At 45.4% G+C, this 18,552-nt stretch overlaps 2 protein-coding genes across 3 annotated transcripts in view; one reads left to right on the top strand and one right to left on the bottom strand.

Annotated features, from left to right (window-relative positions):
• eml3 (EMAP like 3) overlaps window positions 1-13,613 on the bottom strand; it is a 40,229-nt gene extending 26,616 nt beyond the window's left edge. Inside the window, exon 1 of the mRNA XM_069672190.1 lies at window positions 13,503-13,613. Within this exon, the coding sequence (XP_069528291.1) occupies window positions 13,503-13,527 (25 nt within the window). The 5' untranslated portion in view covers window positions 13,528-13,613. The remainder of the gene's footprint in view (window positions 1-13,502) is intronic.
• Window positions 13,614-14,633: 1,020 nt separating this feature from the next.
• ecsit (ECSIT signaling integrator) lies at window positions 14,634-18,012 on the top strand. 2 transcript variants are annotated; one of them, XM_069672431.1, is made up of 8 exons: window positions 14,634-14,721; window positions 15,143-15,318; window positions 15,549-15,948; window positions 16,037-16,260; window positions 16,442-16,499; window positions 16,984-17,132; window positions 17,391-17,496; window positions 17,616-18,012. In XM_069672431.1, the coding sequence occupies exons 2-8, from the start codon at window positions 15,178-15,180 to the stop codon at window positions 17,879-17,881; spliced, it is 1,344 nt and encodes a 447-aa protein (XP_069528532.1). In that variant the 5' UTR covers window positions 14,634-14,721; window positions 15,143-15,177; the 3' UTR covers window positions 17,882-18,012. The 2 variants fall into 2 exon arrangements, with proteins under 2 accessions (XP_069528532.1, XP_069528533.1); XM_069672432.1 differs by having other exon boundaries at window positions 17,391-17,521; window positions 17,616-17,869.
• The last annotated feature ends 540 nt before the right edge of the window (window positions 18,013-18,552 follow it).

The following is an 18,552-nucleotide window of genomic DNA, read 5'->3' as shown; positions in this document are numbered from 1 at the left end:
AAACAAACGTACAGAGTGATGATGCAAGAGGAAATGTTAGCGGTCAGCTTCAAGAAGATAAGAACTCGAGCTGTGATAGTTTTTGTATTAATCTAAAGGACGTTTTCAAAGGAAATCAGCTACAGAGGAGTTAGTCGTCTGCATTTGTTTCCTGTTTTTGTCCAAAGCAAAGATAACCAGGCGCTGGTGGTAGCTTCATGTTTACTGTACAGATATGACGGTGGCGTCTTTTCATCTCGAGTTTATCTCCAAACATGTCTTTAAAGGACGGACACCCTGCGCGCGCACACACACACACATACACGCAGCACAGCCTGTAACGCGACCCTGTAGAGTTTTGATGTAGACACAAACGTACCTGATAAACCGTGTCGAGGCCTCGCTCTTAAACCTGCTCCTTCCTGTCTGTGAGACTTTAACAGAGATGCTTTAACAGCCGTCCCGACTCCTCCACGCCAAACACCACCTCCTGATAAACAATTAAAACATTCCAGCCCTCCTTTTGTGAGGCTGAAACGAGGACGGAAAAGGCTGAGAAAAGCAGAAACACATGCAGAAGGCTGGTTCCTGCTGCGGGCCTCCTGTCTCTGAGGAGGAGAAAGACTCCATCAGTCAGAGAGGAGCATCAAAGAGGAAACATCGTTAGCAAATAAACAAGTTTCCCTGCTCAGCTCCAGCAGTCTGACAGTGATGGATGGACACATTACAGTCTGAAACCTCCTCCAGACTGCAGCGTGTTCTCTCTCTGTGTTTGGCTCATGGTGCAGCAGCCACAGAGAATTCAGCACTGTTGTTGTGGTGAGGAGTCGTGTTCAGTGAGGACTTCATGTTGTTCTCTCTTAACAGGGTGTGTTGGATGAATGCAGACTGCATCGAGAGGACATCACGTCCTTATCAAAGATCCTCTGACTAAAACAGCGTTTCCTCCTGAGATTATGAAATAGGTGAGGAGTGACACATCTCACTTTTATCTCATCTCTGTTGAGGGTCGCACACGCACAGTAGAGGTTTGGCAGGATGTACGGATCAAAGAGTGACAGGTTGCTAGCCTTTGCATGCTACTTAGCAGCTTGGAAGCTAATGTCCAGCCTAGCAATTAGCTGATACAGTTAATTGTTAGCCCTTTTGCACTAGCCACTAGCCTTAGAAGCTAATGTCCAGTCTAGCAATTAGCCGATCCACTTGGTTGTAAGCCTCCTGGTGCTAGTTACCAGCCTCAGACGCTAACGTCCAGCCTAAGAGTTAGCCAATTGAGTTGGTTGTTAGCCTCGGCATGCTATATACCAGTCTCGGAAGCTAATGTCCAACCTAGCAATAAGCCAAACCAGTTAGTTGTCAGCTCTGTTGTGCTAGTCACTAGCCTCAGAAGCTATTGTCCAGCCTAACAGTTAGCCGATCCAGTTGGTTGCTAGCCTCATGGTGCTAGCTACTAGCCTCGGAAGCTAAAGCCCAGCCTTGCAGTTAGATGATCTAGTTGATGTTGATGCCTTGTAATGCTAGTTAGCAGTCATCAAAGTTAATATATAGCCTAGTAATCAACAAATCAACTTAATGTTAGCCTCGGCATGCTAAATACCAGTCACAGAAGCTAACGTCCAGCCAGAATTAGTGATCCAGTGATGGTTGCAAACATTGTCGTGCTAGCTCCTAGCCTCGGAAGCTAATGCCCAGCCTTGCAATAGATGGTCAAGTTGATGTAAGCCCTGTGCTAGTGACCAGTCATGGAAGTTGATATATAGCCTGGCAATAAGCCAGTCAAGTTAAGGTTAGCCTCGGCATGCTAGATAGTTGGTTGTGCTTGTCATGCTGGTAATGAGCCATAGAAGTGAGGCTAACCACATCCAACACAAGTCGCTCCTCAGTCTACCTGCAGAAACAAACAAATGTGTTTCCCAACATGTTGGACAGAAGCCGGCTCCGTCGTTCTCACAGTTAACACGGATCAAACATCGACTCCAGTGTGACGGACAGCTAAACGTCTGCAGTAAACACACAACACAGTGCTAAACACTATTTACCTTCTGACAGGCACACACACACAAACACACACAGATCAAAGATAGGATGAACTGCACTCTGGAGACGTGCACCACTGCACCACAATATACAGGCAGCAACATGAGAGGAGTGTAACAGAGAGAGCGTGAGAGTCCGCGCTGTGCATTTTTATTTATTTATGTGAATCTGAGTAATGACTGGATTTACTGCAGTCAGACGCGTTACAGCAGGATGTGAGTTTATCTCTATGTGACAGCCTCAATGTGCAGGGTCCAGTCAGGTGACGAGCAGGCTGTGCATCCTTCTGGATTAACCCATCAAGCTTCAGGCAACGCTAACGTCCTGAAAATGAGCACGAGCCCGAAAAGGAAGATTTGTTTGCAGACCGAAATCCAACATCAGCTGTATGGAAATATTCCAGCGACAGAAAGAAACATGTTTAAAAAAGCAGGAACTTTGTCAACACTTCTTTGCAAAATGAGTCAACGCGGCTTTAATCAACAGCACAAAGCTCTTCACCTCACCGTAACAAAAACACCGTCAGATTGTTTTTCCATCACACTGACATGTTTCTCAAGTTCCCATCCCCCATCTGTCCTACGACCGGTCCTGAATGAAGCAGTTCTCTAAAGTTTTATTCATTTTAAAAATAAAAAAGGTGCAATGAATCTTTTTATTTCAGTTCATGGTGAGGTGTAGGAGTGAGTTTAGAGACTTATATTTAAATAAACTATGGCAGGAGGTATGGCTCAAGAAGCGACAGGTTGCTAGCCTTTGCATGCTAGCAAGCAGCTTGGATGCTAACGTCCAGCCTAGCAATAACCAGTTAGTTGTCAGCTCTGTTGTGCTAGCACCTAGCCTTAGAAGCTAACGTCCAGCAATAAGCCAATCCAGTTGGTTGTTGGCGCCGGGTCGCTAGTTAGCAGACACAGAAGCTAATATCTAGCCTAAGAATTAGCGATCACATTGGTTGTAAATCTTGTCGTGCTCATTACTAGCCCAGGCTCAGAAGCTGATGCCTGGCAAGAGATGATCTAGTTGATGTTAGCTTTGCTGTGCTAGTTAGCAGTAAAAATAAAAAAGGAGTAACAAGCTCTTCTGTTTCAGTTCATGATGAGGGAAAGGAGTTCGTTTAGAGACAAGTTTCTTTTGAAGTTTTAAATACTTAAAAGAATCACTTCATCAGCAGCTAAAGCACTTTATAGAACAAGATATAAACGTGTTTAATAATCAAAGAGCACTTTGTTTCCGCTGCGCTCGCTCCCTTAGAGAAAGCATCGCATGTGCAGCGGCTGGGTCACTTTCTCTCTCACAGCTGGAAGCCAGAGAGACGCTGATCAGCAGGAAACTACAACAGCTGAAGGTTTTAAATCCCGTCTGAGGACACGAAGGTGAAGCATCTTATTCCAACCTGGCAACATGAAGGGGTCAGAGAATCGGTCAGGAAGTCACTGGATCCACGGCTGGAGCTCTTTGCTCCTTCAACGCTTTACTGCTGCTGATGTAAGAGAGAGGCAGAAGAACAAGGTGTGTAACTATGTCAACGATCAATACAAAGATCTACTGAGGAGCTGCTGGTGTGGCTTCTCTCTCGACCACTGCTTAAAGATGGACGACATCAGTGCAGACAAAGTGACGCCTTGAGGATTCACAGCCGATGTGCAGAACTGAAGCTGAGCCCGACGTTGGAGGCAAAGAAAGACAAGAAGGCTTCGAGAAGTTTCAGTCAAAGAGGAAGATCCACTGGTGAGATGGAAACCAGAGTAAGAGTCACACAACTCGACGAGCTTACCCACAGGTATCTTCACCTGCTACAAGCTTTACCTCACTAAACAGTGGATAGGCTGACATGCATGGCCTTAAATCTCATACAGCATGTGTACATGTGAAGTGTAGTGTACAAACACTACCATATGAAGAGTCTAATCTACAGGCTCTCTGACATCAGGCCCTTACACAGCTGAAGAAGCCAACCAGCTGATTTTCCATCGTCGTCTAAAAGTAGCACGGCGACTCAGCGATTCATACGGACAGGAAATATGGGACGATTTCTCCCATCAGACTCGTCTGCAGCAGCTGTGAGTATCTGGACATCTCTCTATCTACATCTGGTCATTTCTCTGCAGGGAGCTGCACCAAACAGGAAGTTACAGTCCTCCAATAAAGAGGCTGTTTACTGATGAGTTCACCCTCGAGGAAAATCTAATTAGCTGTCCCTGAACAGAGTCTGTCTGAACTCCTGCTCACGTGTATATAAAGACAGCACAAATGTTGCAGACTTATTTGAGTCCACTTTGAGCATGTCAGGAATGTTTTCCAGGTCATTATTTCAGCAGGAAAAGTTCTGAGTGCGCGCTGTATTCACTGTGAGGACATGACAGTCAGTTTGGTGCCACCACACCCTCTGCTCCCCGTCCTGCTGCAGTCACAGTCTCTGCAGACGTTTGGCAGTGAGTTACTGTACTCAGTGTGCTGGTTTTATACATGAACTGGATTAATGAAGTGTTTTATGATCTGGTTTGACTGGTAGCAGCAGCATTAATGTGGAGGCTACGTCTGGATTTCATGTCCAAATTAAAACTCGCTCCTCGATCCGTCTCGTCTTTTTATAGAGCGAGCTGAGTGCAGGTCAGGACACCGAGACTGACAGCGCCTGGAATACACAGGGGACTATAAATATGACTCCTCCTGAGCTCCTTTCAGACTGTGCTGCTGTACAAGTGACACACTGTACTACTGCAGTTCCTCTGGTGTCCACTTGAGGCTGTCTCCAGCAGTGAGTCAGTCCCCATAGAGCCCCATGTTAAACTTTACAGCAGAAATAAACATGTTTACAGCCTGGTACAAAAAACAGTTTGGGTCTCTATAGCTCATTTCTCTCTTCATGACAACTGTACGGGGAGAATCTTTATACAGCTCACCTGTTTACATTATATTAAGGCTTACAGTGATGCAGCATTAGGGGCGTGGCCTCTTTGAGTGACAGGTGTCCCCTCAGCTAACTCAGTCACTGAACGTAACCTCTGGGCCGTGTTTGTGCTGTTGGAGCCTGTTGGAGATTTGTTCATGTAAATATCAGACAGATAATCTGTGTGTGTGCTTTATTGGACGAACAGACCGTCCAACACGTCTCACACACTGTTTCTACACTTATTATATGTTAGCACTGATTAGCAGCTATCTGTGCCTGTGCTCACTGTACCTGCTTGTGAGCTCGTTCAGTGTTTGACATCGATCGATATATTAGTGGTGGCCCGTGCAGGGAGTCAGGATGAGCTGCCGGGTCATAGTGTCTGAAGTTACCTGGTCCGCTACGTTCCCCGAGCTCTCTTGAGCTTCTTTGATCTGATAATTAAACATCTTCGGTCAGATGCCACCACAAACATTCCTCTTTACCACCAAAATTAGCATGTTGACGCCTGTTTTTCAGACCCAGGAAGACCCGCTTACAGATGCTGATTGTCTCTTTTCCCATTGCCAGTGAAGTATCCTCCTGTCGATCTCTTTTTTGCTGCGTCACCGTCTGACGTCACAAACGCGCCGGAGACAGGGTTAGTAACCAGTGAAGATGCTACGGTGGGTAAGTCTGGTTAGGTTAGGTCGTATTAAACTCAGCACCGACAGATTTGGAACGATGTTCGAGCACTGCTCGGACGGAGACGGGCGGAGTTTGTAGCTGAGGTGACGAGGAGTCGCAGAAGTTACCGACGGAGCGTAGCATCGCGCCGGAAAGGGGGCGGAGATTAGTGTGCTCATTAGCAGCTAATGAATAGCCTCAGACTCAGACTCTTTAGCTTTGATATCTTAGCGTTTGCTGACCCCTCCCTCCTCTGAAGCTCCACCCTCCCTTCCAAATATGGTCACTTCTGGCTCCAGAAAACCAACATGGCGACAGCAGAAAGTTTGGTGGCATCGTTTATAAAGTGTACAAGTTTAAGCTGTTCCAGGTGTTTCTCGTACACCTTCACATTTCCTCCAGGTCTAAACAGGTCAAGTGAACTCAACATCTTTCTGAAGGATGCCGTTTGTCCCTCCAGAGCTCCACACGTTTGGAAAGTCCTGGACGAGCAGCAGTGAAGCCGTCCTGGAGGCTCCTGGTGGAAACACACCTGACACTGGGTATCATGTTCGCTTTCCTCTCATCCGTCTGCAAAGTCACATTTTGTCCTGAGCGTGGAAAGACGGCAGAGAATCCAAAACAGGAAGTTGAACATGACTCAGAAAGGGTCGTATTTTAGTGGCTCAGATCTGAGTTTGGATGCTGCAGGTTCAGTGTACCGGGCGGATACAGGACAGGGTGATCTGTGACCATAAACTGGAACCAAACGTGACACATGATGAGATCTGTTACAACTCCAGTTTCAGTCAGACACAGATCATATGCAAACACACATCAACAGACTAATGGCATTACACACACACACACACACACACACACACACACACACACACACACACACACACACACGTATCTGCATGCACCAGTGCTTTCCCGCTCTCATCTGAGCGTCTGCTTTTCTTGTTTTCATTCTTCAGTTACGAGTCGTCGCTGCGGCTGACTCATCGCTGTTTGGCAACGGCTCATGGGAAGCATGAATTTGATCCGCATCCAATTCTCTGGAATTCTGGTTAATATTCGGACTCGATCGGTCCATACGACCACCGTGTTCACACGACAACACAACCATGAAAATCTGCATTCTGCGTCCCAGCGCTGGGTTTCATATTCACTGCTCGTCTGAAAGCTTCTCTGTGTTTCCACTGAAGGCGGAGGAATCTGACATTCCTGCACAGAAGCAGCAGAGAGGCTGACAGGAAATGATGCGTGCAGATCAAACATGGCAGAACAGAGACTCTTATTGCTTCTTATTGACTCGTACAAACACCTCAAGGGCAGAAACATAGTAAAGGTAAAGCTTCTGTTATATCTATTGATGAAAATGTGCACATGTAGAACACAGTGTTGGAGACTTCACAGCATTATTTGTCCTAAAAAACAGAGATATATTTAAAAAATAGGAATATCAAGAGACAGATCTGCAGTGAAACAGGCTGTAATGGCTGCAACATAATCCTTGATGGGTCAAAGGTCGTCCACTAAAAGTTCTTGTTGTTTCCACTGACAGGCTCAGATTGTTCTTCTAAGTGTGTGACAACATGACAGAAAGGATCCCTACAGAGATAGACCTTTTTGTTACAGAGGAAGATGATTGTTTTAACCACACACAGACGTTACATCGCTCTCTGCACACACACCAGACTCCATTGATGAAAACAGTGATTTTACCTCTCAGGACATGAAGAGTTTCTGCCTTGATCTGACAATTTGGTTGTGTTATTGTGTGCTGAACTAATAAAGTGTTGGATCTGATCTAACCATTTAAAGCCCCAAAGTCACACAATAACACAACAAACTAAACACTCGAGGCAGCAGCAGAGCAGCAGCTCCTGTGTCCTGTGAGCTTAAATCAGTGTTTTTCTGAATGGAGTCTGGTGTGTGTGCAGAGAGCGATGTAACGTCTGTGTGTGGTTAAAACAATCATCTTCCTCTGTAACAAAAAGGTCTATCTCTGCTGCTTTTCAGATTAAAAGCCTCACGTCTCAAATTACTCTGAAGAAAGGAAGGGGAAGCAGAAGCAGTCGATTCTGAAGAGGAGAAAACAAATGTTGTGTTGGTTTGTGATTCTCGGAGAGCTCGGGGTTGTTTCAGGTCTTGTGGGAGGTTGGCTGCCTGACAGCTGCACAGCCACACATTCTTGGACTCATGGGAGTCTGTTGTGGAGCCTCAGCTTTACAGCGTTTCTCGTCCAACTGGTTGATGTTCAAGTTTACAAAAACGTCCCTTTTCATCCGTCCAGGAGCGGAGCCAGCAGCAGACTGGAAGCAGCAGATCATGCTTTTCTTTTTATCTGCAGAAAATCTGTTTGTCATCGCGGTCACTGCCACGTCTCCAAACGTCCCCACAGACAAAGACTTTTATTTGGATGTAACGGCGCTCAGCTATCCGTGTATCATGCAGCAGTTTAAATAATCACATGCACCATATTCTCAGGGCGCCCACCCACTCCTCTTCTCTCTCTCTAACCTGCATAATCACCTCAACCACCTACAGACGGCACTCGTCCCCCACCAAACCTCTCCACTCTACGTTGCCTCCTTTGATTTTGACGCCTCGCCGCCGCTCTGCTTCCTGTCCGCCCCTGCACGAGAGTCTGAGAAGTGAAACCGAGAGCAGCATCATCTCCGAGAAACACTTTCTCTTCCCCCGCTCCTCCAGAGACCGGCTGCAGCATGTGCACGGCTCAGATGAGCATCATTTGACTGTCATTAAAACACCTTTTTTTAAATCAACATTAAATCTTGCTCTATGTTTTTTTTCTAAACTAAGACGAAGATTTTAAAGTTCGATTGAATCCTCAAAAAACAACTTTAAATAACACAGGCGGCTTTATTTTCCTGGCTGTGGTCGAGTACACTGACGCACAACGTTTCACTGTCAAACGTTTCTGCCTGAAGAGGAAGAAAACTCAACGCTGCTGCACACACTCATTATTATTATTATTGTTATTATAAATGCATTATTTTAATATTAAAATTATCATATTTTCACAGCAGCTTTGTTTGTTTCCTGCTTCTCGTCAAAATGCAGTTTTTGCATGTTTAAAGAAGAAAAATCCTGATGCCTCAAAACCGGTTAACGGACGACAACCATCGGCTAACGTCCGACCTCGATGTGTCCTCTGGGAGACGGCGAACTTTTCGGGCATTCTAGTTTAGCCAGCGTTTAGCGATAAGGACGTCCTCCTCCATGCGCTGCATCGTTTACAGTCCAGTCAGCAGCTCGAGCAGCGACCGTGTGTTCAGGTCAAAGGTTAACTCTCCCTCCAGATGTGTCTAAATAAACGCTGTCCTCTCTCGGTTCGTCCCATCCCCCGGAGGAGCGCCCGTTCATCTGTCTGTGCTGAGTCTCAGTCTCACTGTAAACAGGAAGTTACACAGAGGCTGCACTCTGGCTGACTGCAGCGGGATGAAGCCCAAACAGAAACAGATTCAACATGAAGCTTTGTCAGGTCTGTCCTCACGAGGAGCAGAACACTACTGTGACATGAGACGGAGGGCGGAGTCATCAGTTATGATGCATTTGAGGGAAATCTAAATGCTAAAACAGCTTTTGCGACAGAAGTTGAATGTTAGCTGTAGAACAGATTGTTAGCAGTTAGCATGCAGAGTCTGTTTGTAGAGATTAATAAGAAGCTAAGTCGTCGTCATATGACGCCGATCGGAGTCGTGATGTCGTTACGGAGGATCATGTTCCGCCTGCTTCTTCTCTGTTTTTTCCTGCGTACGCCGCAGCCTGCTGATACGTGATTGGTCAATACTACTCGGACTACAAACAGAAACACTTCCTGTACTAAAATCCGGGCGCCCCTACACGTTCTGTATTTGTATGTAGAGTCTGTAAATAGAGATGAATCCCACCACGCTGCACAGAGTCGTCCTCTCTTCTGATTTGAGTTGCATTACATGTTTTGCGTCCTCGCAGCCGTCCAGCTTCTTGTTCAGCTTCCTCAGCAGGTCTCAGTCGGCCTGCGTGGTTGGTACGCTGCCGGATGCTCGACTGTCTTAGCGGATAAAAGCCTCTAAAAATAACAGAAGACGGTCGGTGTGTGAGCTCACAGCTGCAGCAGGTCGACACGCTGCCTCACACACACACGCGCACACACACACACACACACACACACACACACACACACACACACACACACACACACACACACACACACTCTGTGCAGCTCCATGAGCTCACTGAGCGAGCAGGTTTACAGTTACTGATTTAATAAGCAGACATGAAACCATTGATCACACAGCAGCTTTAGATCCACGTCACAGTGTGTGTGTGTGTGTGTGTGTGTGTGTGTGTGTGTGTGTGTGTGTGTGTGTGTGCTTCTGATGGAGCTTCATGCAAACACAGTTTCAGTCCTGACCCTGAACGCCGTCTGTGTCGACGTCTTTTCAGGAACAGAAACGTGGATTATCGTTTCTTTTCTTTCAACAACATCACTCAATCGTCTGCTGCTCGTTTCAGATCCTCTGTTATTGAACGTCCCGGAGTGAAATCTGACAGTTCCTGCGTCCAATCCACGTCCAAGACGCACTGAAACTACCCATGATGCACCACATTCAGGTAAAGAAGCTGATTTTAAGTCTTGTACATGAGCCTAATTGCAGCACGAATGGAGCTGAAAGTGTTGATCTGTTTATTTAAATGTGAAAGTAAAAAATAATCCTGATGATCATTTAGGCGGCGATCATGCAGAGCGACATGGAACAGGTACGAGGTGCCGTCACCTGTTCTAAGAGCCACGTTTGGAAGCCTGCAGCTCTGGGACACAGGAAGCGTGCGTCTCTCTCCCTGCAGCCTGCAGAACAACCCGCCCGCTCCTCCACAAGAAGCCGTTTTACAACATTCTGGGAAAATGAGGCAACTTCCTGCTGATCTCTGCACAGCATGCACCCTGTCCCAGATCTGATCGCGTTTCCATGAGAGGCTAATCTGAGCGATCAGACGCGTCAGTTATCATGAAATGACACACATTAAGTCAGATTAGATCCTGGAACACAAACACAGCGCTGTAAACCTCCAGCTGAAGACGGTGAGAACACTGAACCTGTTCCTCATCTTACATTAAATACAGACGACACATCAAACGGACGCTTTGCAATCTTCCACTTTTTCTCCTCATGCTCTGCCATGTTTATGTCCATTACAGGCCACCATAGTACGTCCATAGACCTGATGATGTTCACGTTACAGACCATAAACGTGTCAGTTTTCCGGCACAGATTTTGTGGTGGTTTGATGTCATGTAGGAACATTTTGGTTCCTCATGTGACTCAGTTCTGACGTCCATCAGGTCACACACACGTCAGATTTATCATTTCATGGTATCTGTGTCCATTTGTTACGATCAATCACAAAGATCTGTTACTGTAACAAACGCTCCATTATAAATATTTTGGCATTATTAGATAGAATTCAGGCAGGTTCAGGTTCCTGGTTCGATTCCCGGTTCGGACGTAGTGGGCCTTTCTGTGTTAGTCTGCATGTTCTCCCCGTGCATGCGCGTGGTCCCTCCTGGTGCTCCGGCTTCCTCCCACAGTCCAAACACACTCGTTAGCTTCACTGGTGACTATAATTGTGAGCTTGAAAGGTTGTCTGTCTCTATGTGTCAGCCCTGTGATTGACAGGTGACCTGTCCAGGTGTAACCCCGCCTCTCGCCCAATGACAGCTGGGATAGGATCCAGCCCCCCCCACGACCCCGAACGGTGTAGATCAGGGGTGACCAACCCTGCTCCTGCAGAGCTACATACCTGCATGGTTTAGGTTTCTCTGCACTGTAACACACCTGATTCCAATGTTTCGCTCGTTAGCAATCCCCTGAGACGCTTCAGCTGGTTGATAACGAGCAGATCATTCAGATCAGGTGTGTTAGAGTGCGGAGACACCTAAAACATGCAGACAGGTAGCTCTCCAGGAGCAGGGTTGCCCACACCTGGTGTAGATGATGGTAGATAAAAGTGAAAACATTAGTTTGCATGTGTAAAGAGTTTAGGAATGAAGTGCTGTGTGAGCATTCACAACAAACTCATGAGTCTGAATTGATCACAATCAATAAGAAAACTCAGCATGTGGTGCAGGTGCACCTGTCAGGTGGAGCCCCGGCTCTCTCTCAGACTGGACGTGTTGCACACACAGGTGTTGTGTCAAACATGCAGAGCAGCAGAGGTATACCTAATGTGCACTCTTTAACACGTTTATTTATCGCACTTCATATCGTTCCTGAACAACGTGATCACACTCACATCCTGCAGGCCTGATGTGATCACACGGCCTCGTGTCAAAGCTGTTGTCTGACATTTTGAAACTGCAGTCTGAGTAACACTGTTACCAAACGTGTGCAGAAATGTTTTGGACACTACGGGAGGAGCAAAGAGCTGATGTTGTTATCAGAGCATCAGCAGCCTGTGACTTCACATCATCTGACTCCACATTAAGTAATCCAGTCATCTGACGGTGAAACACACACAGGAGGGCATGTACAGCAACATTAGCTGAATTCAGATTAAATCACCTCCATTTTTAAGCATGAGTGACATAAAGTTACTCATACAGACAGAATAAGAGCGGTGCTGTCCACACTGTGTTTCACACCTCAGCCCCCTGCAGCTCTGACACACTGCAGGTTTCCTCACAGATGCTGGCGAGCATCCGCATGTGTTATTTACTGTTCCCTTGTGCCTCGCCGGCCCGACATTTTACAAGACAAGTAAACACAACATCAGCACACAAGGTGGGACAGTGAGGGCCTGCAGATGTGCAACAAAAGCAGCTTTGTGCAGCAGCCACTCTTAAATACAGCAGCGTGGGAGAGCAAGATGTGGACGATATTTTAGTCAAATGTTTGAGCCTAAACGTGGACAGCATGTCGAAGGGTCATACGGTGCAGAATGTTAGAAATGCAACATAAACTTGTTTTATATTTTTAACGTGACGGCAGCAGTGTTTTCTTTGATCTCCTGACAGCTGCAGGTGGTCTGTCACGGTGGCTGCACCTCACGCACCAAACCTCATTCACAAAACGCTCATTTTAACAAAAAACAAATGTTCCATAAAGTGAAGAGAATCTGCAGCAGTTTTAAATCAAACACAACCAGATTCACAAACACAGTTTAAAAAAAAACGTTGTGGTCACGCCTCAAATTTGACTTGAGCCCGCGTGCCAACATAAAGCAAGAGTTTGAATTCAAGTCAAATCGATCACGCGCTGAAAGTAACACTTGCCAGCAACAGACAATGTAAATGGCAGATGTTTACTAAACACACCAGGATGTGCAGCACACACCTACACACTTGCACAAGAGCTCTGGTCAATTTTGCAACACTGCATGCACCGATAGGAAAGCGCTTCCTTCGGTATTTGCAGAAAGTTTATAGGGCGGTGTTTGACGACAAATATATTGATGAAAAAACAGAATGGAAAATGTTAAAGCTATAATCCTGAATCATGAGTAGCTTAGTGCAACGAAAGCCACAAGCAACACCAAACTTCCTTAAAATGTCAACATTTTGTAGAAGCTCGTCTGTTTTTCGACCAAAATATTCAAAGGAGTCCTGCAGCGAGCGCTGCAAAAAAAACTGCATTATGAAATTAAAAGCTGACTCATGACAAATGTAAAAATAAATGAAAGATGAAGAGTATGCCGAATGAGGAGGAAGAGTTTACAGTTTTGTAAAATGCTCTTAGTCATGTTGTTTAGCGTAAGTACCATTGCCGAAAAGCTAAACAACAATTATCCGCAACTTTTCAAAAGTAGTTTGGAAAGGTGTTCCCTCCATAACGATGTGAGCGGCATATCCGAAGTCAAGTTTCCACAATGTTGTCAATTAAAATTTCTACCTAACACGTACACAAACAAAAGACGCTTTCAATGCTTTACTCACCCAAACTGTTCGTAGAAGAATCCATAATCCGAAGTTTGAATTGTGTGAAGTTTTTCTAGGGGTAAAGTCTGGACTGAGGTGTGTTTTCCATGCTGGAAGAGGAGTGTCAGAAATCACACACTGTTCGGGGACTCGAGTCAAACTGCCAGGGTTAGCAGCAAGAACACCGGAAGTCGAGAGAAGTAGAGTTAGGTCGTCCTCTTTACAATACAAGTAAAGTACGTTGTGAACAATATAATTAGCGAAAATTCAGTAAATGTCGAATTAATATAGACTCCAGTGAGTGGATGTCTATGTAAAGATATACACAGCTCGAAAGGAATGTATTCAAAGAGCATAACTATATACTTCTGTTTTTTAACAGTTGAAAACATTTTAAAAGTAATAAGAAATACAATCCCCCATGTTGACAAATGGGTAGTATTGTATGAAAAAATATTAAATTAATAAAAATCTAACCAAAGAAATCGTATCATAAAATAAGTTTAGCGTCCACCGGAAGCCCTGTACCTCACTTTGGCGACCTTTACACTATTCCCGGGGAAGCCAGCGTGCAGAGATGCATTTTAAATGTCAAGACTTCCATCAGTTGCATATTTTATCGCTCTCTAATAGTTGAAGTCATCTATCACTATAACTCAATAAAGAGTATCTACATGTAGAGTACAAAAAACAAGAAAACACAACTTTTTCAGGATACACCCCCGCGCCTGTCAAATAAATAAAGGCGTTGTTTGTTTGGAAGGTATTTGGCGCCACCACGTGGCAGGGCGGCGTAGTGCAGACCACTTCTCAATTCAGTTGGTCAGAAAAAAAGAAATATTCAATTAATTTCGTGTTTTAAGTCGTTTTTAATTGTCACACCTTTGTTTAAATACGCTTAGTAAAAATAATAATAATAAAATGGAGAACATGAGCTGATCGTTTACCTTAACGGCAAGAGCTTACTTTATGTGACAAAATATTTATAACACATTTATGACACTTTATACGATTTTAGATGAATTTTCACGCCGATTCAAAACCCCAACACGTTAATTTTATGTAAAGAACCCAAATCTGGGAACGACGGAACAATTCGTGCTATAATGTTTCTGTCGTTTGGGGGAACGAAAAAGTGAAGGACCCGGATGTACAGCCGGCTCTTCAACATGGAGGCGTCCATGGAGAGAGATTTCTGAAGGAGACAAATTTCTCTCTACGTTTGTCAACATTGATGGTGGGTATTAAGTAGGAGATATACAAGTAACATATGTCTGTATAAGATGTACATAAGTCTTGTTTAAACAACATAAGTTCTTAATAATAGCTAGATCTAATGCGCCCTCTTATATGCGAAACTTAATCTAACAATGTGTAATTTTAAGGATTTCTTAACCCTCGACAAATATTCACACGCGAGAGACGTTTACTGAAATTGTTTATGATTTAAGCAAAGCCTCTCTTTAGTTCGGTTTACATAAAACTACACAGAATGTTCTTTTTACTTTATTTATTTAGGTAAAAGTTAAAGAGTTCTTCAGTCTTTATCACAACTATTTGTTGACATCAATGTAGTAAAATAGACTTACCAGAGTTCCTTGATTGCTGCTTAAAATCACCAGGTTTATAGATCTGTCATATTCATTGTTCCCCTGCAGCTCTGTTTTCTGTCTGTCACTGTGATGTCTCGACCATGAAGTGTGCCCGCTGCCTGCAGCAGCTGCAGAGTCTCAGACTGGTGGGCCAGTCAGCCAGGTCTACTGCCCAGTATGGTGCTGTGCTCCAGTCAGCCTCCTCCAGTCAGCCCAGCATCTTACACAACACCCAGCATCAGGTAAACCAGGCCCTGCATCCAGCAGCCAGACTCTATTCAAAATATTAGCCCTTTAATGAAGATGGCATTATTAGAATGAGCCAGACCTTAACTGATAATCTGAGTCCAGACTTTTATTCTAGATACATTCAGAGCAGCATTTATTTGTTGTGCAATCTCAGAATTTCTCTCATCGTGTTTGTAAAGTGTAAAAAAACCTTCATATAAACAGAAGTAATTCTCCCTTTAAGGTGTTGAGGCGTTTCCACCGCAGCCCGGCGTGTGCGAAGACTCCACCTGTTAAGTTCATCAAAGAGGAGGACAAGAAGAAGGACACGTCTCTGGTCACACAGGATGGCCTGTTTGAGCAGGTGCCTGAAGACGCCAAAACCAAGGCCACGTTTAACAAGGTGGTCGACATCTTCATCAAGAGGGATGTGAGGCGGCGGGGTCACGTAGAGTTCATCTACGCTGCTCTGAAGAAGATGCCGGAGTTCGGCGTGGAGCGCGACCTGAGCGTCTACAACAGGCTGCTCGATGTGTTCCCCAAAGAGGTGTTCATACCCCGAAACTTCATCCAGCGAATGTTCAACCACTACCCCCGGCAGCAGGAGTGCGGGGTGCAGCTCCTGGAGCAGATGGAGAACCATGGTGGGTGTCTGGAACAGTGTTCATGGAAGCTTTGGAATTCCTCCTGGGTGGTGTCTGTGCATCTTCAGTCTGAATGTTTGTGTTTCAGGATTGATGCCCAACGTGGAGACCAAAGTCCTGCTGGTCCAGATCTTTGGAGAGAAGAGCCACCCCATAAGGAAGTACCAGCGTCTCATGTACTGGTTCCCCAGGTTCAAACACCTGAACCCCTTCCCCATCCCCCACCAGCTGCCGGAGGACCCCGTGGACCTGGCTCGCTTCAGCCTGACCCGCATCGCTGGTGACCGGGACGCAAAAATCACCGTCTACCAGGTACAAACACACGATTTGGATTCGACTTCAATGTGGAAATAATTGAATTTACTTGCTCAGGTGGATTTTTCCAGTCTGAGAATTAACCAACTGTTTCACCTTCATGAGGAACACCTGTGTGTTTAACTCATTATGATCATTGCTGAAAACATAATGTGTGTTTACTTCCTCGTCCCTCCAGCTGCCCTGCACAGACGTCACAGAGAGCGGAGAGCAGGTCACTCTTCCACACATTGTAGGTACGGAAACTCTTCCTGTGTTTTATTGGTTAAAGCAGTTTGAGCTGTCAGATGAAGTCAAGTACCCCTTCTTTATTTAAACCACCACGTAAACACTAAACATGTACTTCTTTAGGGTGCAGTTCAGCGTCCTCAGCATCAGCTGTTCGTCGCTGCGCTCTCAGTTGAAGATAGTTAAGAAGTTTTACAACACCGTCGCGCTCGTCACTGTCACTTCTCCCTTGTTCATGGAATTTCAATCATTGTGTCCGAGTTCAACTGTTCAATCATGAGAGATATAAATCATATATGTTGCTTTAATTTTAGATATCTTTGTCTTTAGATAATTCCGCTGCATGATTTAAAGCTTCACTTAAAGGGAAACTGTAACAGATGAATTGACAGTAACCGCCTCTCCTTTTAATCAGCACAGTGACAGGATCATATCCATGTTTATTTATACTTTAGCTCTTTGTGCTTCTTTCCTCCCCCCCGATGACTGCAGGGATCCAGAGCCCCGACCAGATGGAGCTGCTGGCCAAACACAACCTGAGCCGGCCGGTGTTTGTGGAGGGTCCGTTCCCCCTGTGGCTGAGGAAGACGTGTGTGTACTACTACATCCTGAGAGCGGACCCCGTACCTGAGGAGGAGAAGGTGTGCAAACCCTGTTACACAGGATGTGCAGGATTTTATCGCCTGTCAAGGAAAACTGGGAATGATTGAAACAGACTCAGAGGAACCAGCTCCCTCTCTCTCTCTATATATATATATATATACACATTGTTTACAGGGAGGGACACAATATATAAATATACATATATATATATATATATATATATTTATATTTAATGCTTTCCAGCAGCTCTTCTCACAGCTCAGACCTCACACAGGTGTGTCTGTGTCGCCCTGCAGGTAGAGGAGCCCTACGATCCAGAGAGGTGTTTGGACTTTCCTCTGCAGCTCGACCTGGACTACGACCGAGACCTGGGGGACGAGGAGAGCTTCGATGTGGACGACTGTAAGAGATCCAGCGCTATCCTCAGGTTCTATGTTAAACTCAGAGTGTGTGACACAGCCTGTGTGTGTGACGCAGCCTGTGTGTGTGACGCAGCCTGTGTGTGTGTGTCTTGTCTCCAGTGGACGAGGGGCCGGTCTTCGCCATGTGTATGACCAGTCAGGGGGACCAGTCCACCCTGAACCAGTGGATCTCCGGCCTCCAGGAGAACAACCCCGTCCTGGGTCAGGTCCCCACCCTGTTCCGCCTGGAGGCCGGGCCCAAAGAGCTGCAGGGGGCCGGGGTCTCAGAGTCTGAAGACCACGAAAGAGCGGAGCCAGAGGCCCCGAGAGAGGAGGAGGCTGAGTACACAGTGGAGGAGGAGCCGAGGAGGAGGCGGAGTCAGTGACTGGATGAGCAGATATCAGGACACAGTGTTCGGGCTCATTTAGAACAGTTTATGTTTATATTTATGTCATTTAACTATTCAGCAGAACACGAGGACGTGACGGTGGTGAGGTGATACAATAAATGTATTTAAAAAAACGTGTGTTCTCTCTTCTGTTAGCATGGATGGTTATGAGATCATGTGAGGACAGGAGAAGCAGTAAATACACTTCATAGTTGTTCATTTAACATTTCTGTTGCCTACTTTCAATAAGTTTGAGGTCATATAGAAACAGTTTGTCTCTGAGAGAGAGCCGCAAAGTTCAGCTTTAACCTATAAAATATCTTTCTGTGTACATTTCTTCATCACAACCAAACAAAAATAAATAGTTCAACATCTAATGAATTTACTTTTTGCCAAAAATGAAATGGGTAGATATCTGTATGTTTAATATAAAGCTGCAGACATGGGATAACTAACTTAGCTTAGCATAAATAACACTAAGCAGGGGAAGCAGTTAGCTTAGCCGTGTGCAAAGGTGACTAAATCAACCCACCAGCAGCTCTAAAGCTAACTGCTGCTGTGAGTTTGTTGCTTCAGCCGACAACTTTCACACCTTTGAATCTTTGACATACAACACTAACATAAAACATAAAGATGCAGTACGTTTGTGATCTGCTGCGTGTCGATGA

Source organism: Semicossyphus pulcher, unplaced genomic scaffold (assembly GCF_022749685.1).
Source record: "Semicossyphus pulcher isolate SPU_LCO1_2020_fin unplaced genomic scaffold, fSemPul1.0.p SCAF_21, whole genome shotgun sequence".
Taxonomy (NCBI): Eukaryota; Metazoa; Chordata; class Actinopteri; order Labriformes; family Labridae; genus Semicossyphus; species Semicossyphus pulcher.
This window is presented reverse-complemented; position numbering and strand designations above follow the sequence as displayed.

What these genes read in the sequence shown, in the direction of transcription:
- ecsit (XM_069672431.1), top strand. Translation starts at nt 15,178, where the DNA reads ATGAAGTGTGCCCGCTGCCTGCAGCAGCTGCAGAGTCTCAGACTGGTG. An exon ending in CAAAAATCACCGTCTACCAG is followed by an intron (nt 16,261 to 16,441) that starts GTACAAACACAC and finishes TCGTCCCTCCAG; the next exon opens with CTGCCCTGCACAGACGTCAC. An exon ending in CACTCTTCCACACATTGTAG is followed by an intron (nt 16,500 to 16,983) that starts GTACGGAAACTC and finishes CGATGACTGCAG; the next exon opens with GGATCCAGAGCCCCGACCAG.